We start from the raw sequence: 23,476 nt of genomic DNA, 5'->3' as shown, positions 1-23,476 counted from the left end.
GTTGACAAATTGCAATAATTGAATTTAATATCTAAGAAAGGATTATTTCTTTTGTACAATCTGTCTAATCTGGTAATTATTATACAGCAACTTGACTACTTGAGAGATTTTCTATCCTAAAAAAACCTCAGGTACGCTCATAGTCAATGTGTTTCATATACTCTATGCTTATCAGGTTGCACGAACATTCCAAATTATTGCTTGTATATACAAGTTGTTGTAATTTAAAGAATATAAATAATCAAATTAGGATGCTAATAATTGATACCTTCATCATATACAACCTCACTCACTTTTTAGAGGTGACTTATTAGCCAACCAGATGATTTAGACCTCTTGAGTGCTTGACCCCTTCCTGTTTTACAAACTTGAAGATTTCGCTTACAACTAGCTAAACTATGGAGTACTAATAATTGGGTGACATAAGAAGAATTCTGTTTTACAAAAATAACAAAAGTGTTAAGATCAACCTGCATTTGAATCTTAAAAGTTGTGAAGATGAAAAATTCGGGTAAATACATGCTCGTTTTACTCTTTACAATGTCCTTGATAGCCATTCATGTAACAGGTCAAAATAGCACGGGTCTAACCAACCAAACAGACACAACTCGAAATTTACGATTTCTAGTACCCAAAAGAGACTTGGAAGATTTTGTAAAAGTTAGACCATTGAGTAACGGCAGTGATGACATCAGTGGTTTTTCCATTGATGTTTTCAGGGCTGCGGCCAAGCTTGCCATCCCTTCGCGTGGATTTGATTTAGTTCCCTTCACTAAAGACGACAGGACTACCATGAGAGGAACTTTTGATGAAATGCTTCAGGCCGTCGATAATGAGGTGCATATACTCCCTTCCATCCCTTTCTTTGTTAACTATTATTTGCAGCTAAATCATTTGTCAAAGGACGAACTCAACCAAAAGCTTAATCTTAATGTTCTTATACTCTATCATCGTTCAACAGTTGTAGGCAGCACTAGATCATGCTCGGGTTTTAGAACATTTTTTTATAATCATCAACTATGTAATATGATTCACATTAATGTGACACAAATTACATTACAAGTTTGCAGGGATTCGATGGTGCGGTGGGGGAGATAACAATATTAAGTCGTAGGATGCAGTGGGTTGATTTTACATTGCCTTACTTGGACACAGAGATAGGCCTACTGGTGCGGGTACAGGCCATGAATAGTAAAGAACTCGTTGCGTTGACACCAGCTACAAAAATAATTTTGGTTCTAGTTGGTACACTTGGCTTTAGCATTTTGGTCGCAGTTGGGTATTGGATTTGGAAGCTATGTACATACAAGCATGCAACATCATCCACACAACTCTCAGGTAACCCATAGCCTAGAAATTGTATGTAATTATCCATTATTGTGCAGACAGATTAAATCCGACCCTTATAGCAATCGATTTTTATGCAATTGTGGATTTGTGGGTGACAATTTTTTTCACTTGGTAATAGCTATGTAGTATTTGGAATCACATAACTATACCAAGGTTCTATAATCTAGCGAGCTTTACTTAGTTTGTCTTACTCCGTACATAATATATACTTCTTAGGGCCTGTTCTCATACATTTATTTTCAGTTCAGTTCAATTCAGTTCGGCTCTTAATTTCCTTCTCTTATAAAATATTCATTTCAGTTCACTTCACTTCAATTCAGTTCAGCTCCTAATTTCCTTCTCTTGTAAAATATTCATTTCATTTCAATTTAGTTCAGCTCAGTTCAGTCAATAAGAACAGGCCCTTACTCTGTATAACTAAGTGATGAGTTATTCATTGTACCGTCAATTTAAACACGATTGACTTGATGGCCTCTGACAGAGTATAGAACATATTCCTGGGCCTCAATCATCAACTTAAGTTTTTGGTTGAGTTGGTCTTTTATCATGGTATCAGAACTAACGTGACACAAAAGGTCATGAGTTCGAATTTCATCCACCCCTCCTTCAAATTGCATCCACATTTCAAGCTCAAATGGTCTTTCATGTGAGGGGGGAATGATAGAGTATAAACATATTCCTAGGCCTCAACCATCATCTTAAGCTTTTGGTTGAGGTTGGTCCTTTATTAGACTCCATAGTTCCATATATGGCCTTGTTTGGCAAATGGCTGTTGGCTGGTTCACTTGGCTTGTTTGACCAGCTGGAATGTTTGGCTGTTTATAATGGCTTTTGAAATTGACTGTTTAAGCTGGCTGTTTATTAAAGTGTTTGGTAAATTAATTGGTGGTTGTTGGCTGTTTATTAGATAATTTGTGGACCAACAAGCCAAAAGCCAACAAAAAAGCTTCTCAAAGTAGCTTTTTCATTTTGGCTTAAAAGTCAGCTTTTTCGCTGACCAAAAAGCCAATTACCAAACACATTTTTTGGCTGTTTGACCACCTAAAAAGCCAAAAGCCAAAAGCTAACCAAAAAGCCATTGAAAAGCCAATTACCAAACATGGCCTATATTTTGTGGATGAGTTGTGACTTGTTTTGGTGACTAAAACCTTGTAATTTTCAAAATGCAGTACTAGCGATTCTATTAGTTCTTATGGTGTTACTACTCACAATAGCTTCATACGCTCCCCGCCAAACTTCATCATCATCACTATCAACACGACGATCGGATAGCAAAGTGAAGAGCCTCGTAGACTTAAAAAGAGAAGGGTTGAAGATAGGCTATCGACAAGGAGCCTTTGTGAAATCAATGCTGGTTAATAAAGGAGGGATTTCGGAAACAAATTTGATAGAACTAGAATCCGAAGTCGAAATGCTTCACAAGCTACAGACAGGAGGTGAAGATGGTGGTATCGATGCTGTTGTTGCTGGTACTCACCATCTCAAACTTTTCCAAGAAGAACATTGCGATGAATTTACCCTTGTCCAAGATTTTCGTGTTAAATCTGCTGGACTTGGATTTGTATGTCTCTTTCTCCTCATTTTAATCTTCTCTCTATTCATTTAATTTATTGCTAATTTTATCTACATAATCAATTCGTTCTAGTTTAGTTGTTTATCCAAGGTAAATTCTTCTACTACATGATTTTGTTTCTAATTAAATGATCTTTAAATTACGGTTAGTATGAACAATTAAGCAAGTGTAAATTACAATGTCATTTTTTGTGAGAAAGCCCCCTTTATCACCTTGACGAACAAAAGTTATTTGAATAAATCAACAAAAAAAAATCCCGTCAACATGGCATATTTGTAATTATATCAATAACTATGATACCGATTTTATATAAAAAGTTGTTGATTTATTTATATCGGCCACTTAACAAACAATTTTTTACTATTTATCAAGGTAATTAACTTTCTCCGAAAAAAAAAATCAAGGTGATTAACTTGTGATGTAACCGTACTTTATTATGTTGCTTTAATTTAGTTTCACTTTTAACCAAAAAAAAAAATTATATTTTCTCATTATATGTAGAATTGTAGAGTAAGGCCGTTACGAGAACATTTTATTATTTTTTTAACCCATATTTTGAAAAGAAGAAGAAGAAGAAAAAAAAAACACTAGTAAGAATGAACAAAAGTGAAAAGATTAGAGAAAAAACTAAGGAGGTATTTGGTATAAACATTGTAAATGAAACGGAAAGGATTCAAATAAGTAAGGGAAAGGGTAATGATAAACATTACCTTTAGTCCTTTACTATATATTTGGTATCCTATTGGAATGGAAACAATTTGAGAAGATTGTGATTGGTTAAAGAAACGTATTTTGATTCCACTAGTTTGTCAAGGATAACAAATTGGGGAATTTTATTACCTTTCGAAAACGGTATTTGTTACTTTTAACTCATAATACCAAATAATTAGAAATAGAAACATTTAATTGAATCCGTTTCCTACACCTAAAACTACTATACCAAACCCCTAAAAGTAACCGAGTAACCAACGTATTACATTAGGTTTTTTTCAAGATTTTAACCTTTTTTTTTTTTTTTTTTTTGGAAGAAACCAACAATTTTTACTTTATTTCCTAGAAACATGCTTCATTTTTCTTTAGTTTGTACTTCTATATGGTTCCATCTAAATGCAATCCCATTAATATACTAATAACATTATGTTTGGTTTTTTCATGCAGGCTTTTCATAAAGATCAATCTCCTTCTTTTGTAAATTTATTCTCAGAAGCCATTGTAAAACTAATTGACTTTGGAAATATGACAGAAATTCAAGAGGCGACTATTGGTGATTTGGATAAGATATGTCAAGAAACCACCGGAGCGGCTGGCGGTTTCCGATCCACAGTTGAAGATCGTATCTCTATTTGGCTCCCAGTTACGACTGCCATATTCGTTGTCGTGCTGGTGCTTGTCATGCTTTTATCTTATTGCGGATTGCTTTGCATCAAGAAATAAGTCACTACCTTATGTACACTATACGCACTTACCTAGCTTGCTATAAACTTCATCCTTTGTTTTTAAATAGTTGCCTCTATCATTTCTCTTTTGAAGGTCCAACTTTTATTAACAATGAGATATTGTTAGAAATATTTCAATATGTATATTTAAAATATTTATTTTGCATAATTATTTACTCACAATAAAATCTTAAATATATTTATGATCAAACTATTATATTATATACCTTGAAAAAAAAAATAATGGTACGATTATTCAGTAACGAAAAAGGTATATATATGTAAATCAGTAAATGTTGTTGTTTGTTATAGGGATGGATCACAACTATGGTATAATACGGAGTAGATAGTGTTTTTTTTTTTAATTGTGTGTTTAGAGATTGACAACAAGGGTTAGATAAGAATCGATCCTAGAATCCCTTGAGAGTGAAAGTGAAGCTTTAACCAATTTTGTTACCCCTTAGTGTCTGTAATTTTCATTCATTCTTAAAGGAATATTTGGCTCACAAAGTTATATGAGTTTGAAATTGAGATTGAAATTAGAGTGTTGTGGGGTTGGACCTTGATTCTTAATTTAACACCTTGTGTTTTAATTTTGGGTGTTGTTGTGTGAACAATTTTTTTTTTCTTTTTTTTTAATTTGTGTGGTAATGATTCATATACACCCCTCTCATGAGTTCCTAAACCTAAAAACCATTCGCACTCTAAAAGTGGTTTTGAATTATATATTCTGAATTAAACATGTAAACGAGTAATCAAAATAAATAAAAATAACATGACAAAAATATTAGAAGTAACATCATAATATTAATCAACACAAATTAAATCACAATCATGAAAATAATAATAAAAATCCTATTATGATACTAACAAATTAGATAAAATAAGTAATTAAATAAATAAATCCTATCACTCAGCTCATTCATTGATGGGTGCATATATAATACTCAAGCATTTTTATTTTTGTAATAATCTATATTATACTAATAATAAATTTTTATTGCTGCCAAATTTAAAATCATACATTATCTAGTCAAGTTTTTTTTTTTTTTTTTTTTTTGAAGCAATTATCTAGTCAAGTTATTACAATTAGGGATGTATAAATCTGATTTTTACCCTTTCTTGTGCGTCAAGGAGAATAAAATAGGTCGGTTATTTATTGCCAAAAAAAAAAGGGTCGGTTCTTTCCAACAATTGGATATAAATATCACCTTCAATCCATAAAATGCATGCATATCTCTTTAGAAAAACAAACCCTTTTTTTTTTACGAGTGTTCCAATTGTGTTCTTAAACCTATTTTCGCAACTCATCAGCTTCATCATCAGAAATATTCAGGTATTATATTCTCAACACAAAATAATATTACTCTTTGAATTTTTTCTCTTCTTGTTTTTTGTGTTTCGGACTTATAGAAATTGCAATGGTTTGTAACTCTAAAGATTTTCGATATCGATGTATGGAAAATTGCATATCCTTGACGGGTAAACGTAATGGTAGATGTAATTAATCCATACAATGTAGTGTCTTTTCTTGATGCGAAGAGAGATTGAGACGTCGAGAGAGCTACAAAACAACTCTACAAATCAAATCAACAAATATATCGAAGAAGAAATACGAGAATACACACTTCGTCGTATGGATTAATTACATCTATTGTTCTTCCTATTCATGTATATGTATTTGTCATACACTTATATCATAATCTTTAAGTAATCTGTCATATATTAAAAGATGGTAACAATTTGTTATTTAGTTTTTTTTTTTTTTTTTTTGGACAATATGTTATTTAGTTTTATGTGTATCAATATACGAAGTATTGCCTAATTTTTGTTTATTATTTTTTTTTCGCTTGTATTCTTGGATTGCTTCTTTTATCGTTGTTAGAGGCATATGATGAATTATTTGCTAATTAAATTAGATATTTATTAGTGGACTTGTGTAACGAATAGCATTGAAATCATTTAGGGTTTTCGATTAATGATTAAAAATCCTATTTTATATTAATCGGGGTTTTCGATTTATGATTAAAATTCCTGTTTTATATGAATAGGGGTCTTTTTTTTTTTTTTTTTTTTGAGGAAAATGAATAGGGGTCTTTGATTAAATAATGAATAAAATTCTTATTTTTGTATACTACATGTTTTAGTACATTTGATTGATTTTGAGATTTGTAGCACTATTTCCATTAAGTTAGTATATTTTGTAGCTATAAAGTGCTCCAATGATGAGCAATTGCATATTATAGCTTGAAAAAAATAAATAATTAAATAAAGTAAATTTTGTCATATACATGTCATAATTTGGATGAAATTTCTTTGCAAAACCAAGCAACGAAAATTGTAACTTCATTGGAGAGGTTCTAAAATCGCAACTTTATTTAAATTGCAATCCTTTTTGTGTATCATTGGAGATGCTCTAAAATTGCTACTTGAAATAACAATGCAGGGTAAAATCATACCGCTGTTTTTAAGACTGATATACAAAGTTTGTATCAGCCTTATTATTAAGTAGGGCTCCCTCATTTTTTATAGATTACCAAAAAAAATTTTATGGAATATATGTTATTGGAATACTTACAATTTATATTGGAATAAAACTTTTTACATTAAAAATATGCACATGATTATATGAGTATAATATGATAAAATCAAATGCCAGGTTAAACTCAAATTTTAGTTTAAAAAGTCATGGTCAAATTAGCTAAATCAAAGTAACAAGGAAAGCGGTTTTGCTTCTACATACCTTGCCCTTGATTTTGGAAAAAAAAAATAAACGGATTTTTTCTAGCTAGTCTCAGACTTGACCTAGAAACACATATTATAGGCTAACCCAAACCCTCATTTTTTTATGTAGTATTTTTTTTTTTTTTTTTTTTTGATCAAATAGTATCTTACCATTACTCTGCTTTATGAGTATAACTTTTGCTACTTAACCCTAATCATACAAAATAAAAATTAAAGTAAAAAAATAAAAAAGGTCTCATCCATGTAATCTCAATGAACTATTTTTTCAATTACAATTAGATAAATTAGACAAATTATCTTCACAACTAGGATGTGTAAGAGATTACGAAGAAAAACTAATACGGAACATGCAAACATTGTTGCAACTTTGCTAAAGGAAAGTGTTTACGTAGTATTTGATTCAATTGACAATTTGACATGTATGGGATTCCCCAGTAGTTAGTGACTTAGTGATAAGTCTTGTTTGCCCATCATGCCTATCGGCTACCGCCACATCTACCCCATAATTGACTCATGGAGGTTAGAACTTAGAAGAAGAGATGCGATCATACGGATATCCTTGCGTTTACTCTATTGAATAATGAACATGAGCTCGCAACTCCCAATTAGATGTAGTGACTTCGACAGTGGAATACTCTTCTGTAAGTAGAAATGCTAATATCAAGTCCGATACTGTGGTATATAGCATTCACTTAATAGATGTTTCAAATTCCGTAAAAAAGAGACAAATAAATTAATCTGCTTATCATCATCGATTATTTAGTGATAGGATACAGATTTGAGCAACAGAAGCTAACTATTTAAATGGACTACACATGACAAAATGCCGCAACAAGATCATGGAAAATTTTATCCTCTCAAACGTAAAAGCAAGGGAAAAGGGTAAATGCCCAAGCGAACAGCAAGGCATGGATTTTAGAATTGCTGACCACTCTTCAAACCATCAATCTAAGCACTCCATCTGCATAAACATGAGAACGGTTTAAATTAAAATCTGATATCAACTTCAGTAGTTCTTTCTCCTTAAGAGTTTGATGTATGGGAATGGGATTTCAAGTGTGCACGGAGAGGCGCAGGAAGAGGGGGGGGGGAGTATGAGCAAGATTGTATGAAACATAAGGCATCTCTACTGTAAAATCCCATAATGATGATCACTTCCCAAATAGAGTCAGTTAAACTTTAAGATTTTACTTTCCCCATATTACACTACCTTTTTGCGAAAAACTCTAATGAATGACTGCCAGAGGCATGAACACATGGTAGGTAAGAGAGAAGGATAGTTCATTAAAAAGAACCCCCCAATCAAATGACACTCATTGAAATGGGGAAATGAAGTTCATATGAACCCATGCAACTATGCAAGTTCAGCTCCATATAACATTACTGAACCAGTGGAATTACCATTCAATAGCAACAGTAATTAAAGCTATGTACAGTAAATAATTATGGGTTATGATGCAACTCAGGCAAGTATCAAATGATAGAGCTTATAAAATGAGATGATATCTGCATTCAGAGAAAGCATGCGATGGGAGGGACAGAGGAAGACATAAGTAGAATACCTTCCATAGGCCATCATTGAGATAATGCAAGTTGTCTACACCAATGCCCTTGTTGATAGTTTTTCTGCATCAAGAAGGTAAGCTCTAAGCAAGTTGCATATAGGAAAATTATACTGATGCTATATGCCATGTACTATTTTTTCAACGTATGTCGTAACTCTCACAAAAATATAAAATAGAAAGCAACTAAAGGAGACTAAATCAATCATTTTGGCTCATGTCATGGGATGAGACAAATTTTACACTGATTGTCACTGGCCTACCTCAAGGAGACTAAATACACAATTTAAAAAAAAAAAAAAATTAAATATAAAAAAAATATAAAAAAAAAACATAAAAAAATATAAAGTATAACATTCAGATGAAAAATGAAGCAAAGAATGAAAGAATTGAAAATCATCACATGCATAGAAAGAAAGCATAAACACTTAACTCTCACAAAAATATTAGACTTTTGCTAAGTTGTGCCAATACTGGTTTTGGTTATGAACATAAAATCTAAGATCACAACATCCATACCAACAAAAACTTGGAAATCAATGACATGGTCATAACTTTGTTTAGCCCCACTTCCAAGATACAATTTCACAAACCAGCAGTACTCTAAGAAATGATCATAGGATGAAACTTACATATCTTTTGCGGACATTTTTGTGAAGCCAATAGCAAGAGCATGCTGCTTTCCTTCAGCCATTATGGCCTGAGATATTAATTTCAAGAATTAAAATCACATAAGATGGAGTATACAATATTCAAATATTATCTAATGCATGGACCTTCATGAATAAATCACTTAAATGTGCATTACTGGATTTCAAGCATGAGGAGACATACCACAGGCCTCTCGCTCCCAACTTCTTCATCTAGCACACCACCAGGTGATGTAAGACCAGGACACATGATATTAGCACCAGAAAAAACGAATTTAATAGCACCCCTATCTACTTGAAACTTCTTCATTATATTAGGATCTGCAGCAGAATAAATTTGCCAAACCATTAAAATCTTTAAGCTTGATTATTTAAAACGTCTAACCTACACAAATGACCCAAAATTCAGAAGGAACCTTCTCAAGTTAATCATCAACAACCCATATAGAAATGTAAGAGGGGAAAAAAAAAAAAAAAAAAAAAAAAAAAAAAAGGAAGGAGAAATCCTGGTATGGTATATACATTCAAACCACATATATCTATAGAAGTATAGAACAATGCCACGGGAATAAAACAGCATTAACGGTTAACCCAAGTAGAGATAGGGGCCAGTAATTTTTGACAAGACACGAAAATAGTAAAATGGAAACATGTCACCTAGACTACAAACATGAATTTTAAGATTAAAACTTCACAATATAAAGCAAATTTCTAAATCCAGGCTTACATTGATGAAGAAGTCGTAGAGTTGGCATATAAGGTCCATCACGGATATTGAAGAACAATGGGACATTATTGACTACAACAAGATTTAAATGATTCTGACTGCAAAAAAAGCAAAAGAATATAGTCAGATAAGAAAATAACTAAGAAAGCTAAACAGAAATGAGCAACAGAGAAGGACAAGAACATCAGAACCATTTCACAACTACAAGGGGTGACTTCTTTGGCAGCAAATCTTCCAAAACCGGTTCAAGTCCAGGATACTGTCAAAAAAGAGAGCAATATCAGTTACACTAAAAGTAAATGAGGCAATTGGTGTTCTTGAGTTTCATGGACTGAACATCCTTATCACAGAGATTTTTATGAAATACAGCAAGAGCTTTGCACCAACCTCTTCAGCTATACTTTGACGAATTCTCCTTTGCACAGATGCCTTGACTTGATTTTGGGCTGAGACATCTTCAGAAGTGAACCTGATAAACATAAAGGTAGAGGTCATTTACCAAATTTGAGAGCCAAATAATATGAGAAGGTATTGATACACAACTATACAAAAATCAAGCTGATTCATGTAGGTCTTCAGTGAACATCAACAAGATTTTTTGTATGAACCAGCCCTGGAATTCATTAGCTTAAACAAAAACTGATAATATATTACTGTATACTTTATGCTGGTCAATAATTAATGTCCGACCTCTAATATACGGGAAAAATTGTAATAATATATTAATTGTCATCCGTGTTCATACTAGCCTAAGTTATCGTTAAGTTTACGCCACACCAAAGGTAGGAATTAAAAGCTGACCAAGCAGAAGGATCCTTTTAGATCAACGTTCAAGCAACGAGAAGATAATTATATCTTGTTCATTCCTATAATATATCTGACAAAGTTTAGTATGGAGTAGCTCGCAACCTCCACCATCACATGAAATGGTCTCTATAGTCAGCATGGTCAACTAAAGCGATTGCCAGCTAGCCCAGTTTATATTACATTATCTTCTCGTGGGCTTGTGGCTATGCTACAACTACGATTTTATGGGGCAGAGGGGTTATAATTGTGCAAAATACACATTGAATGTGATATGTCAATGGGAGAGATAGGACTATCATTTCAATAAAATTCCAGCAGTGGACCACAAACTAAAACATTTCTATTAATTATCTTGCTTTTATGCATAACATTATTACAAGGTTCTGAACAGCTCAAACCTGTCTCAATAATTACATTTAAAACCTTGCATAGACAAAATTTTCTTCATTATTTATCATGCAAATATGCATACAGTTGTATTTTACAACATTCAGAACGTAATTACATTTGGAGTACTATGTTACAGAATATCTTCATTTCAACTCAATAATCCATGGAAACACCTTGACATGGGTGCAGAGAATTCACACTTCAATTTGGAGTGGAAAATGAAACTTTTCTTCCAAATTTAGACTTAGATATATGCCTATGTCTTGACAGGTTTAGTGGTGTCCTAGTTTCAAGTAATATATACAATGAACCTCACTACATCATCTTTTTATCATGCAGATATGCATATAAATACTCTCTACTATGCCCAACTTTCATTTTCCCAAAGTTAGCAAAATAAAATGCGAACTCGCTCTATAAGTAACTTTCATTTAAAACATAGTTATTAGAACAGAAAGTTCTGGGCAGTGTATCACCTAGTTAATATTCAATTATAGCCTCTAAAGTACACTTGTAGAAACTACTTTCAGATGTATTGGTTGGACTCGCCAAATGAGCTAGAAACTGCTTTGTTAAATATAAGTGGCTGTTCACACCTAATTCTAAGTCTCAAATTCGATGCCAATAGGAACTGACAGATGAATCAGCCTATGTTCATACTTGTTGCAGGAAAGGCGCAAATGGCTAGGAAATGGCTAATACATTTTCTTACTTTGCTACTGTTCTACAGAGGAACATGGCATCACCAAAATAAATTATCCAGAGAAGAGGAGAAATTCATGAAAAAGCATTACCACAATATTCTCAATTCAACACCCTGCCCCAGATAAACAACCTTAATTATCTCAAAAGAAATTAGTGAAAAGAACCCATACGGAATTAGAGCTTTGGACTCCTAATAAACTCATAAAACTTCCGACTCACAATAAACTTGTAAAACTATTGAAAACTTGCAGTACTATTTTGTTCACCTTATTTATAAGGGTTAATAAGGGATACTCAAGTTCAAATTATAATTAAAATATTTTTAATAAGGTGTAATAAGTTCAAATAAGATTAGATACGTTCAAATAAGTGAAAATATGGTAAATAGAACACACCCTCTATAGTAAGCTCATCCATCTAAAGTAACAGGATTTCAAAACCCTCTTCATCCATTGACTTCCATGATCATACTGCTTCGGCAGAATTATTAAACAATGACACAGCAATGAGTGATTAGTTTTTATCATTCTCAATAACTCTAGTATTCAACTATATTCGATTTTAGCAATCCCAACCTCAAAGCCACATCAAGCATTCACCTAGAGATGTTCAAATTTGTGCCACGGCATTCTAAAAACTACAAAGTACCCGATATTTCTCCGAAACGATTGCTATTCTCAATTTTTTTTTTTTTTTTTTTTTGAAACCTTGCTATTCTCAAATTAGATGATGGGTTTATATTACTCCCTCGTGCCTACCTCATACAGCAGATAAAGATGACAAAAGAACACACTATCAAATATGCTAACTGCAAAAAATTATCCAATAATCATGAATTTCCTCCACAAAACCAAATCAATAATAATTGCAAAACCCCCAATTGAATTTAGGTTTCATAAATTAACAATTTCTATACAATTAAAATTAAAAAACAAAAAACCAGAAAGAACTTATATTTCCACTGCACAAAATCAAAACAACTATTGCAACAAAGACGAATTAATCATCAACCAAATCACATCATATATAAATCAGAGATATGAATAATTAACAAATTAATTGCAGCTTTAAACCTAGAAAGATTAAACGCGCAATATAATAAAACAAATTAAGGAGGAGGAGAGAGAAAGTACTTTTTGAACATTTGAGATTGCGGAGGAGAGAGAAGATGAAAAACTTAGGGTGTTGCAGAGGAATCCCCGATTAATTGAGACTGTGATTGCGAGAAACAGCAACTGGTGCAAAAGGAGGGGGAGAGGTGAGACTGAGTGTTCTTCTGGAGTTGCTGTGCGTGTCTACAAAGCAGCTCTATCACTTTACGGAGTTTTTTTAAGTAAAGATCGGTAGTGCCGTTGCCAATGTGGCTCATGCTCAAGTAAGTCGTGTCCAAACGAACCAAAAAAAATAAAAGTGTTATGATGTAAACTAGCCAGTACACGGTTTTGCTCACATGACGTGCTATGTAATTGGATCTAACAACTCGTCATGCTCTTGTCAGGCTCGCAAATGTTATACATGCATGACTCATGGTCAGCACTGTGCGTGCCCTATTGTGTCGTGTGGGGCTTGTTACGAGTGTATGCTAAGTCAAGGCCATTTTCGTGTTGTGTTTAATCGTTCTTTATGGCGATATTGCACATGTCCATCGCAGGCTCAAGGATTAAAAGCAATTGAGCATTCTCTTATGCAAAAATCACAAATAATTTTACATCATGATCTTATGAAAAATCATGAATATTTTTAAATCACAATCTTATCAAAATTCATAAATAAATTTATGAGCAGTATGATTTAGTAGGTATAGTTTATTCATAATTGAATCAATTATTTATTAGAGGATTCAATTCAGTTGCCAATCGCAATACCTAAATTAAATTGTGCATACTGCATGATCAAAATGCGGCTTTAGAAGTTTATTGAATTTGGTTGACTTTATTGACTAATTCTTTCACTGTTAGAATATATAGTTCACCCCTAAACTCTTTAAACGTTTCTTCATACATTTCAGATCGATCCTTGATGTAAAGGTGTTTAGATTAACAATTCCTCTTTATAATCATCAATAAAGATTACTTTTTAAGTTTTTGCATAGTAAGTCCACAAGGAAACTATCAACAACATATTGTATCATAACAACAATCATAGTAAAATGAGCAAAATTCTTAAGGTACTTGTTTAGGGTGAAAATACCCTAAGACACGTGGCCCAATAAAGGTTTGACACGTGTCAATCTTTCAACGGTCTGCAAAGGCCCAATCCCTTTGCAGACACGTGTCCCTTATACCCTAATTGAGGTACAGTTCTCCCTTACTATAAATAGTAAGGGTAGACCTCATTTATGACACACATACATTAATTGCAACCACACAAAAACAAACAAAGCCCAAACCTACTGAAACGCTCTCGAACTGAGAAGCTTTTATTGTTCTTATTCCACTTCGAAAAAGATACTAACTTAATCTTCGGAGGCGGAACTCCCACCCCCATCCGGAGTCTCCGTTACTTGTGCAGGTACAGGCGTAAGAAGGAAGTCTGCTAGGTGCAGGTACAGGCGTAAGAAGGAAGTCTGCTAGGAAATTGTAACTCTCCCGAAGGACATAAAATACCCCCAAACAGTACTAATAATCAAGGACTAATCTGTCTGGTTTAAACCATCATAATCTTATAGGCATTTTATATAAGGACATACAAAATATATTAGGCATGATTTGGCTATTGACTCTAATGAGATCGAATTGATGATAAATTAGGTTCCACGTTGTACATATTACTTCCTTCATTTTCTTTTATTTGTAACACACTTTAAGAAATAGATTGATTAATTAATGTAAACAAACAAATTGATCAAAAATAATTTATACACAAGTACATAATCATTTATTACCCTATTGTCCCCTCTTTTTTTTTTTTTTTTTAACAATAGTTGTTCCCAATGTTTAAGTTATATTTGATAGATTTGTCCATTCACCTCCTAAAAAGTGTGTGCCTAAAGATTATTTTGCAAAATAAAAAAATAACAAAAAAACAAGGAAGTACATTTTTTTATGACAAGAACGAAGGAAGTACATTTTTTAATTAATAAAAAAGCTAGAGTTTGTTCACATTTACTGAATTGATTGGAGCTGAATTGAACTGAACTAAATCGAATAGAGATGAAATGAATATTTTATGAGAGAAGGAAATTAGGAGCTGAACTGAATTGATTGGAACTGAATTGAATTGAACTGAACTGAACTGAACTGATTGAAGTTGAACTGAACTGAAATTAAGCTGAAGTGAACAGACCCTTAGTTTGATCGCACCCAGATATTTACCCTTGCTATCTAGGTTTTTTTAACAAATAAAAGTGTAACCATTTTGGCTAATATACCATATACTACGTAATACGTACGTTGATTTTAAAATTAGTGATTGCATTTGTATATTAAAACGCTTTGCTTCTAGCCTGAAATAATTAAAATGTAATGACTCACATCAATCATCTGTATTTATTTTCCCTAGATGAAGAGATTGATGAGTTTTGTGATTTGTGAAACTTGTATTAATGATCTTCTTATATTTAATTATTTTTGGGAGCTAGTTATATTGGAGGTCTTTTTTTTTTTTTTTCCTTCCTGTCGTTGAGGGAAAGTCACAAACATTGGAGTTTATTATTATTACTATAATTAAAAGAAATATCTACTTGGTTAGATCCTACAACGACATTCTTATTTTTTTTCTAAGAGAATTTTTATTTATTTTTTTTTTTGGAGGAAAATTTCCTCGGAATTGGTAAAAACAAGTGAAGAATATTACTATATTAAGCTAGCTAGCTTCACAATACTATGTAATTTACTAATTAAAAATTTGACTATAAAAGATGAAGATGTGAACCATTTTTTGTTTTTTTAAACCCTTGGAGACTTGGAGTCCCCAATAACTAGGCACTAATCAGTCTAACCCATCATAATTTTTTTAGGCATTTTATATTAGGGACATACATATATACACAGTATTAGGGTAGGCATGATTTGGCTTTAATTCTATGAGATGGAATTGATAAATTATGTTCAATTTTGTGGATATACGGAGTATATATTTGGATAAATTAAAGGAGTTTGATCATTTCTACTCTATATAATTAACTATAGTTATCAGCAAATAAAAATGTAATCATAGAAAATGCTAATATATTAGGTAAATACTGTGTGAAGTTGACTTTGAATTAGGGTCTGTTCTCTTGCGTTGAAATTCAGTTCAGCCCAGTTCAGCTCAGTTCAGTTCAGTTCAGTTCAGTTCAGTTCAGCTAAGTTCAGTCAATGAGAACATGCCCTTAGTGATTGTATGATTTGTATAAAATGGTTAATATATATATATATATATATATATATATATATATATATATATATATATATATATATATATATATATTCACATACATCTTAATCTTTTAGTGTCAATTTTCTATAAAGAGATATTGGGAGTTTGGGATATGTAGTAGTATTGTGAAGCTAGCTAGCTTGTACTAATTATATTAGTTGATTATGTTTGGGGGGGGGGGGGGGGAGGGGGAGGGGAAGGGGAAGGGGATAAGGGAATTCCCTATAATGATTGAGTCTCATGAGGTTTGATCCCTAGATCAGACCTCAAGGATGCGAGATTGGAAAGATGCCACCAGTCTACTACTCCATCACCTCAACCCCAATCTATCTCCTTAGTAGATCATAGTCGGCGTTACATATGCTATACATTTTTGTACAAAAAAATCAATAAATTGACACTAAAAGATTAAGATGTGAAACGTTTATATTAACAATTTTAAGATACAAATTATACAATAACTAATTCAAAGTCAGCCATACACAAAAGAAGAAACTAAATATGTTTTCAATTGCCTTCAAAGACGTCAATTGATGAAATTTTAATTTATTGCCAAAAAAATTTCCACATGGTTTGACATAATCCTTGAAAATAGTTGACAACTATTCTAATAATTTAACATCCATCGTCAATAAGTATGTAGCTTTCAATTTACCGGTCAATTCCGAATTAAACATAAACTGATTCTATTTCTTAAAGCTACATACTTGTATGTGTTCTTCAACTCTTCAAGTATAATATTCCTCCATTTTTTTTTAAATTAACATAGAAATCTAACTTTTAAGTTTACACTAATATATACATACGTAGGAATTAATTATAAGTGGTATCATGTATTAAAGGTTGCATTGTTGGAATAATTACTATCTAAAATCAACTAATAATAGATTTATATTTTAATGGTTAAAATTATACATTAATAATACAAGTAATAAAATTTTAAATATCACATGCAATAATAATTACGAGTAATAAAAAACAGAGTGTATTACTGTATAAAAATACAATACAAGAAAAATACCAGAGTATTAAAATCTTTGTGAACAAGCAAACACCCACATGAGTTGACACATTGCCCGGCATAACATATATAATAAGCAGTCCAAGCAAAATAAAATTGAGTTGGCATATAATTTAATTAAGTTGCTAAGCTAAGATTACTTATCAAATTCGTCTACCAAAGAAAATATCAACTCTTTCACAAAAATAGCAATGCATGCTACACGCAACTTATTATATAAATACAGAAAATGAGAGAAAAATCATTTTCAAAATATTTGAACAATATATATGATATATATGTGTATGTGTATATATAAACTCATATATATAATTTTTTCCAGTGTCTCCAAAGCATCAGGAAGAAAGCTTTGAAGAAGCTATATATCAACTCATTCATGGCCGACGTTGTCGGCTTGAGTTTCATATTTGGGATACTAGGTGATTTTCTTATAAACTCACTTCTTAGTTTTGGAATTTATGAAGGATAAATGATCTTTTTGTTCATGATATGTTATATTATTTAAGTTTTTTTTTTTTTTTTCAGGAAATATTATATCAGTGCTTCTTTTCCTATCTCCTGTGTAAGTTATTTTTTTTGTCTAATTATTAATTATTATGAGTACTTTTAAAATTTTATAATTGTTTGTTAATACTAATCATAAGATGATGGGTGAAATATATATATATGTATGTATATGTTCTTTACAATTGTTAGGAAATTCATGGTATTTTGTATATTTAGATACGTCTCAATATATTCTCAAATACTACATACTATAATATACTCGTACTTGCTTAAATCTTTTAATTTGTGTATATATTTTAATTTGTTCGTATGATCACCTTTTCTTTTACTAAGTTTTCAAATTTACATTAATGCACACAGGGGTAGATCAATATACTATACGGAGTAGCTTATTTATTATTGTTTCCTTGTTTATATCAAAAAAGTTCAACTTATTTCAAGCTACATTTTCACCATAAAAAAAAAAAGTCTCTAATTAGCTAGTTAGTTATTTAGTTGAAATTACAACTAAATGCTAATATACGCTTTCCACTATGATAAAAATAACATAAGATTACTGTTCTCTACACCTAATAACAACTACATTGGCAAAAGCCTCAGCTCATACCTCATCAACTCGGTCGGTTCAATATACAAATATTACCAATGGTCATGTTTTTGGTCACGTATAGAAAGTAAGAAACTTTGTATTTTTTTTTAATTTTTTTGTTATAGTACGTCAAATTCATACCATGTCAATAATTATATATAAATGACCTAAGTTTGAGTCAATATAAATATATATATATATATAATGTCGTAGACTAACTTATAAATTTATATCACTTCAAAAAATTGTTGCAAGAAGTTTGCGGTTAGATTAAGAAAACTATTTGATGAATTTGGCAAGGTGGTCTGCTACATAAACCATATTACTTCATATAATGACGACATTACTTGAAATTTTAGAAGTCGACTACGTATAATACAAATAATTAATAGCTAAACAGATGGACTAATTCAATATCATCATATTTTAATCATACTCATATTATGTAATTAAAATAATACGTGTCTATATTACTATATTATTGCTAATATTAGTAATACTTTGAGAGCATATACTTGGAGTATATGTAATCATCAAAAGCTAAAGCTAATTGTTATTATATTGCATGAATTGAATGCAGAAAGACTTTCATTCAAATAGTAAGTAAAGGATCAACAGGAGAATTCGAAAGCATCCCATATATATGCACATTTTTGGCTACATCTTTATGGACCTACTATGGACTTATTAAGCCTGGGGCTTTGCTTGTTGCCACCGTCAATGGGTTTGGAGCTGTTGTCGAGCTCGTTTTCGTAACACTATTCCTCGTCTTTGCTCCTCCAGAAATGAGGGTACGTCATACATATATAAAATTTAACTAACATATGTTACTTAACAATCAATTAAAAAACTTTCTCATTTGATATTAGTTGTCACGTTGTTATGAGACTTATCACTTATGACATGAAGTTATGAACATTGTATTATAACCCATCAACGTGACAATTAAATCTGGGTGGATTGGATAGATTTAGTGATTTTAAGATAATTATGTGATTTGACATACATGAATTATGGTTAAATTTGATGGTTAGGCAAAAACAGCCAAACTAGCCGTGATATTGGACTTGGGATTTTTAGGAGCAGTAATGTTGGTATCAAAGTATATGCTATTGGATGATGAAATGAGGATTAACATGATAGGAACTCTTGGTGCTTTTGTCAACATCCTCATGTATGGTTCTCCTCTTGCTGCCCTGGTATGTAATCACACTCTTCTTCCGTGTTAAACCTCGCTCCTATCTCTTGCTTTCATCGTCTTTTTTGTCTTTTGCTAGTTTAATTTGACCATAAAATTAAGCATGCTTGGTGTATGTGGGAGTGGAGGGGAACTCACCTTATAATCTTAAAATCAAAAATTCGAGTTTTATCACCTACATTAGCTTGGGAGTAGGAGATTTCCTTAACTTCCCACTTTACTCTCAAACATTAACCTATATAGTTGGATTGATTGACCTAAATACGAATTATATGCTAATTCATTACGAAGTATAAACTTAGGATCCCTTCTCTTTAAAAAAAAAAAAAAAGTATTTTGCACACTATGAAAAAAAAAATAAAGGTTATAATACATATTTTTTGAAAAAAAAAAAATGACAAAATAATACAAATTATATTAGAATCACTAATGTATTGAATTTTTTTTACTATTATACTTCGTAATACATATATTAGTAATATTTGAATTGAATGAGACAATTCTTCCGTCCCCTGTCCCCATATTAGCTAGCTGTTAAGTGTTAATCTAATTAGTAAAATGATTATTTATGATTAATAAATTAAACATTTTTGTAGAGAGCGGTGATGGAAACAAGAAGCGTGGAATATATGCCTTTCTTGCTATCATTGTGCTCATTTTTGAACGGAGGAGTTTGGACTATCTATGCTGTTCTTGTCAAAGATCTCTTCCTTTTGGTACGTATCTTATCATCTCTTAATCCATTTTTTTAATTATGCATCTAGTGATGTTAGTCATGTTACATGATTTAATCTCATTGGATTTTATTTGATTTGTTAAGAATTAAGATAGGATCGGATTAAGATCAATCTATTCAATGATTAAGTTTTCCCAAAATATATTAATAGATCTTACGTCACTTATGTGGTTTGATTTTATATTTGATGGTTGATATTAACTACTTTGTATGAATTATTCGTTTATGGACTACCTAAAGTATGAAAAGAGAAATAAGACAATATTCTTAGGGCTTGTTCTTATATATTGAATTGAGCTGAACTGAATTGAAGTGAAATTAAGCTGAAGAGAACAGACCCTTATAGTCTCATTTTACTTGTTGACTTTTCATTATAGATCGTTCTTAATTATATTTATTTTACGTTTACTTATAGTTGTAGCCTCATTTTCACGTTGATTATATGGTGCCCTTAAACAGGTACCAAATGCAGTTGGATTTATTCTCGGGACGATTCAATTAGTAGTCTATGCTCGTTATAGTAATCTAAACAATGATCAACAATATATTGAGCCCCTCGTTTAGTGGAAAATCAGCAAATTACTCAATTTCATATCAATCAATCATTTTTAGATTTTATATTTGTATACTTGTATATAAATTTACTCCAATGTGTAGCTTGATTCTTTGATTTCTGTCGCTAGTACATAAATGTATGTAACTTGAAATTTACAAAAAATTGTGCATAATATGATTGTCATACGGAGCATTTGTTACTCCATCTATTTGTATACTAGTACGAAATAAGGAATCATTTGAGAGTCAAGACCAAAACTTTGCTGGATAATGATGTTAATGAATAATGAAACAAATTTATAATTTTAATAACGTACTTGAAGCGGCGAAGCAACTACGTGACATTGAAAGAAGTGATGGATATATTACACGGTAAACGATAGTCACATACAGTATTCTAAAACGGATATATTCCATTAGTTTAACCGTTCCTTTTCCTTTTTTTTTTTTTAAGTTTCCTTGTTAAGGTAACTAGAGTTGTTAATTCGGGTAAACGGGTCAGGTTTGGGTCGGGTAAGAGTGGGCCGGGTCAATTCAGATTAATTCCATAATCTATGCGGGTCAGGTTTGGGTTGGGTCATGCTCGAGTCGGGTCACGTCGGGTTATACTTCTTATCAGGTTTGGGTCGGATTTAGGTCGGGTTAATAACAATCGGGTTACATTCGGGTCGGGTGAATAATAGGTCGGGTTTAATTCGGGTTTTCACGGGTTAAAACGGGTTAAGGTAATTCACAGTTTCGAGTCGGGTTTGGTTCAAGTCAATAATTTGCGGGTTAGAATCAGGTCAGGTCATTCTCGGGTTTGAGTCGGGTTCGATTCAAGTCAATAATTTGCGGATTATAATCAGGTTGGGTCATTATCAAGTCGGGTCATTCTCGGGTTCAAGTCGGGTTCGGTTCAAGTCAATAATTTGCGAGTTAAAATCAGGTTGGGTCATTTCCAAGTCGGGTCATTCTCGGATTCAAGTCGGGTTATGTTCAAGTCAATAATTTGTTGTTTACAATCAGGTCGGGTCATTTCCAAGTCAGGTCATATTCGGGTTCAACTAACTATAAATAGATAATTATCATTTTTATCAAACTAATTATTTCCTTTGACTATAATATATATGGCAATATACTAGGGAACTATAGTCTATAATTTAGGAAGATAATTATCTCCTTTGACCATACAACAAATATATACTATATTTAACTCTTAAATTTGAGGATGATGCTCCTTTCTTTTGCTGGCCTGGATTGACTTGGTCTCCCAAAACAAAATAAATGATTTGATCAACAATAATAAGGTGGTCTAAATTGCATTTAAGGTGATTTGAAATCTGGCCAGGAACAATTCGGGTTGAATTTAGGTCGGGTCAATAACAAGTCGTGTTAATTTTGAGTCGGGTTAGTAACAGACCAGGTTTAATTTTTAGGTTGGGTAAGTAATAGGTATGGTAAAATACGGGTCTGTTCAATAACAAGTCGGGTTGAATTTGGGTCAGATCAATAACAAGTCGGGTTGATTTCGGGTCAGGTTTGTTACAGGTTGTGTTAAATTCGGGTCGGGTTAGGAACGGGTCGGGTTGAATTCAGGTCAGGATAGTAACAAGTCGGGTTAAATTCGGGTTTTGACGGGTTAAAACGGGTTTGGGTAAATTTCGGTTCAACTCGGGTTCGGTGAGAGTTAATTAAATTGGTCGTTGTAAACCAGTAAATCGGTGCAAGTTGTAAACCGGTAAATTGGCCGTTTAAAAGCAAATTGAATGGTTCCATGCACCCAATTGAACACCAAAAGGGTATTAGGGACCATGGTAAATATTTCGGCAATTTTTATTTCCGGCGAAAAAAAGTCAAAAAATTCCAAAATTGAAGGCTAATATCCACACTTTTTGAGAAATTTTGGAGGTTTCAGGGCCCGGTGTCGAAAAGTCTTGAAATTCTATGGGATACATCTCAAGGTCATATAATGCCGTTTGGGACTATATATAATCATTATTTGTTGTCATAAATGTTCGTGGTAGGCTTGAATTAATGAAGTCGGTGCAAGTTGTAAATCGATAATAAATTGGTCGTTGGTTCCACCCACCCAATTGGACTCCCGGAAGGTATTAGGTACCATGGTAAACATTTCGGCAGTTTTTATTTCCGGCCGAAAAAAATCAAAAAAATCAAAATTGAAGGCTAATATCCACGCTTTTTGAGAAATTTTGGAGGTTTCGGGGCCTGTTGTAGAAATGTATTAATATTTTAGGGGATACATCTTGGGATCATATAATGCCGTTTGGAACCATATATGATCATTATATGTTATCATAAATGTTCGTAGTAGGCTTGAGTTGATGAAATCCGTTAATTAAGTTGTAAACCGGTAATTAAATTGGCCGTTTAAAGACAAATTGGATGGTTCCACCAACCCAATTGGACTCCCGGAGGGTATTAGGGATCATGGTAAATATTTCGGCAATTTTTATTTCCGGGAGAAAAAAAGTCAAAAAATTCCAAAATTGAAGATTAGTATCCACGCTTTTTAAGAAATTTTGGAGGTTTTGGGCCCGGTGTCGAAAATGATTGAAATTTTAAG

The 23,476-nt window shown here is 32.2% G+C and overlaps 3 protein-coding genes across 4 annotated transcripts; 2 read left to right on the top strand and 1 right to left on the bottom strand.

Annotated features, from left to right (window-relative positions):
• The first annotated feature begins 369 nt into the window (after positions 1-369).
• Positions 370-4,530, top strand: LOC110708704 (glutamate receptor 2.6-like). Its single transcript, XM_021886901.1, has 4 exons — positions 370-837; positions 1,071-1,338; positions 2,520-2,911; positions 4,082-4,530. The coding sequence occupies exons 1-4, from the start codon at positions 499-501 to the stop codon at positions 4,355-4,357; spliced, it is 1,275 nt and encodes a 424-aa protein (XP_021742593.1). The 5' UTR covers positions 370-498; the 3' UTR covers positions 4,358-4,530.
• Positions 4,531-7,759: 3,229 nt separating this feature from the next.
• On the bottom strand, positions 7,760-13,265 carry LOC110708707 (malignant T-cell-amplified sequence 1 homolog). Of its 2 annotated transcripts, XM_021886906.1 has the most exons (8): positions 13,079-13,265; positions 10,431-10,512; positions 10,235-10,302; positions 10,044-10,141; positions 9,501-9,637; positions 9,299-9,366; positions 8,667-8,730; positions 7,760-8,065 (listed from the first exon to the last, which is right to left on the bottom strand). In XM_021886906.1, the coding sequence occupies exons 1-8, from the start codon at positions 13,087-13,089 to the stop codon at positions 8,048-8,050; spliced, it is 546 nt and encodes a 181-aa protein (XP_021742598.1). In that variant the 5' UTR covers positions 13,090-13,265; the 3' UTR covers positions 7,760-8,047. The 2 variants fall into 2 exon arrangements, with proteins under 2 accessions (XP_021742598.1, XP_021742597.1); XM_021886905.1 differs by lacking the exon at positions 13,079-13,265 and having other exon boundaries at positions 10,431-10,538.
• A 4,188-nt stretch (positions 13,266-17,453) lies between these two features.
• On the top strand, positions 17,454-21,160 carry LOC110708701 (bidirectional sugar transporter SWEET17-like). The gene is made up of 6 exons (XM_021886898.1): positions 17,454-17,744; positions 17,851-17,887; positions 19,002-19,212; positions 19,456-19,620; positions 20,216-20,335; positions 20,815-21,160. Exons 1-6 carry the CDS (start codon positions 17,702-17,704, stop codon positions 20,917-20,919), a joined length of 681 nt encoding a protein of 226 aa, XP_021742590.1. The 5' UTR covers positions 17,454-17,701; the 3' UTR covers positions 20,920-21,160.
• Positions 21,161-23,476: the final 2,316 nt, after the last annotated feature.

This window comes from Chenopodium quinoa, unplaced genomic scaffold (assembly GCF_001683475.1).
Source record: "Chenopodium quinoa cultivar QQ74 unplaced genomic scaffold, ASM168347v1, whole genome shotgun sequence".
Classification (NCBI taxonomy): Eukaryota; Viridiplantae; Streptophyta; class Magnoliopsida; order Caryophyllales; family Amaranthaceae; genus Chenopodium; species Chenopodium quinoa.
Note: the sequence above shows the minus strand (reverse complement) of the source record. Positions and strands in the feature narration are given on the sequence as shown.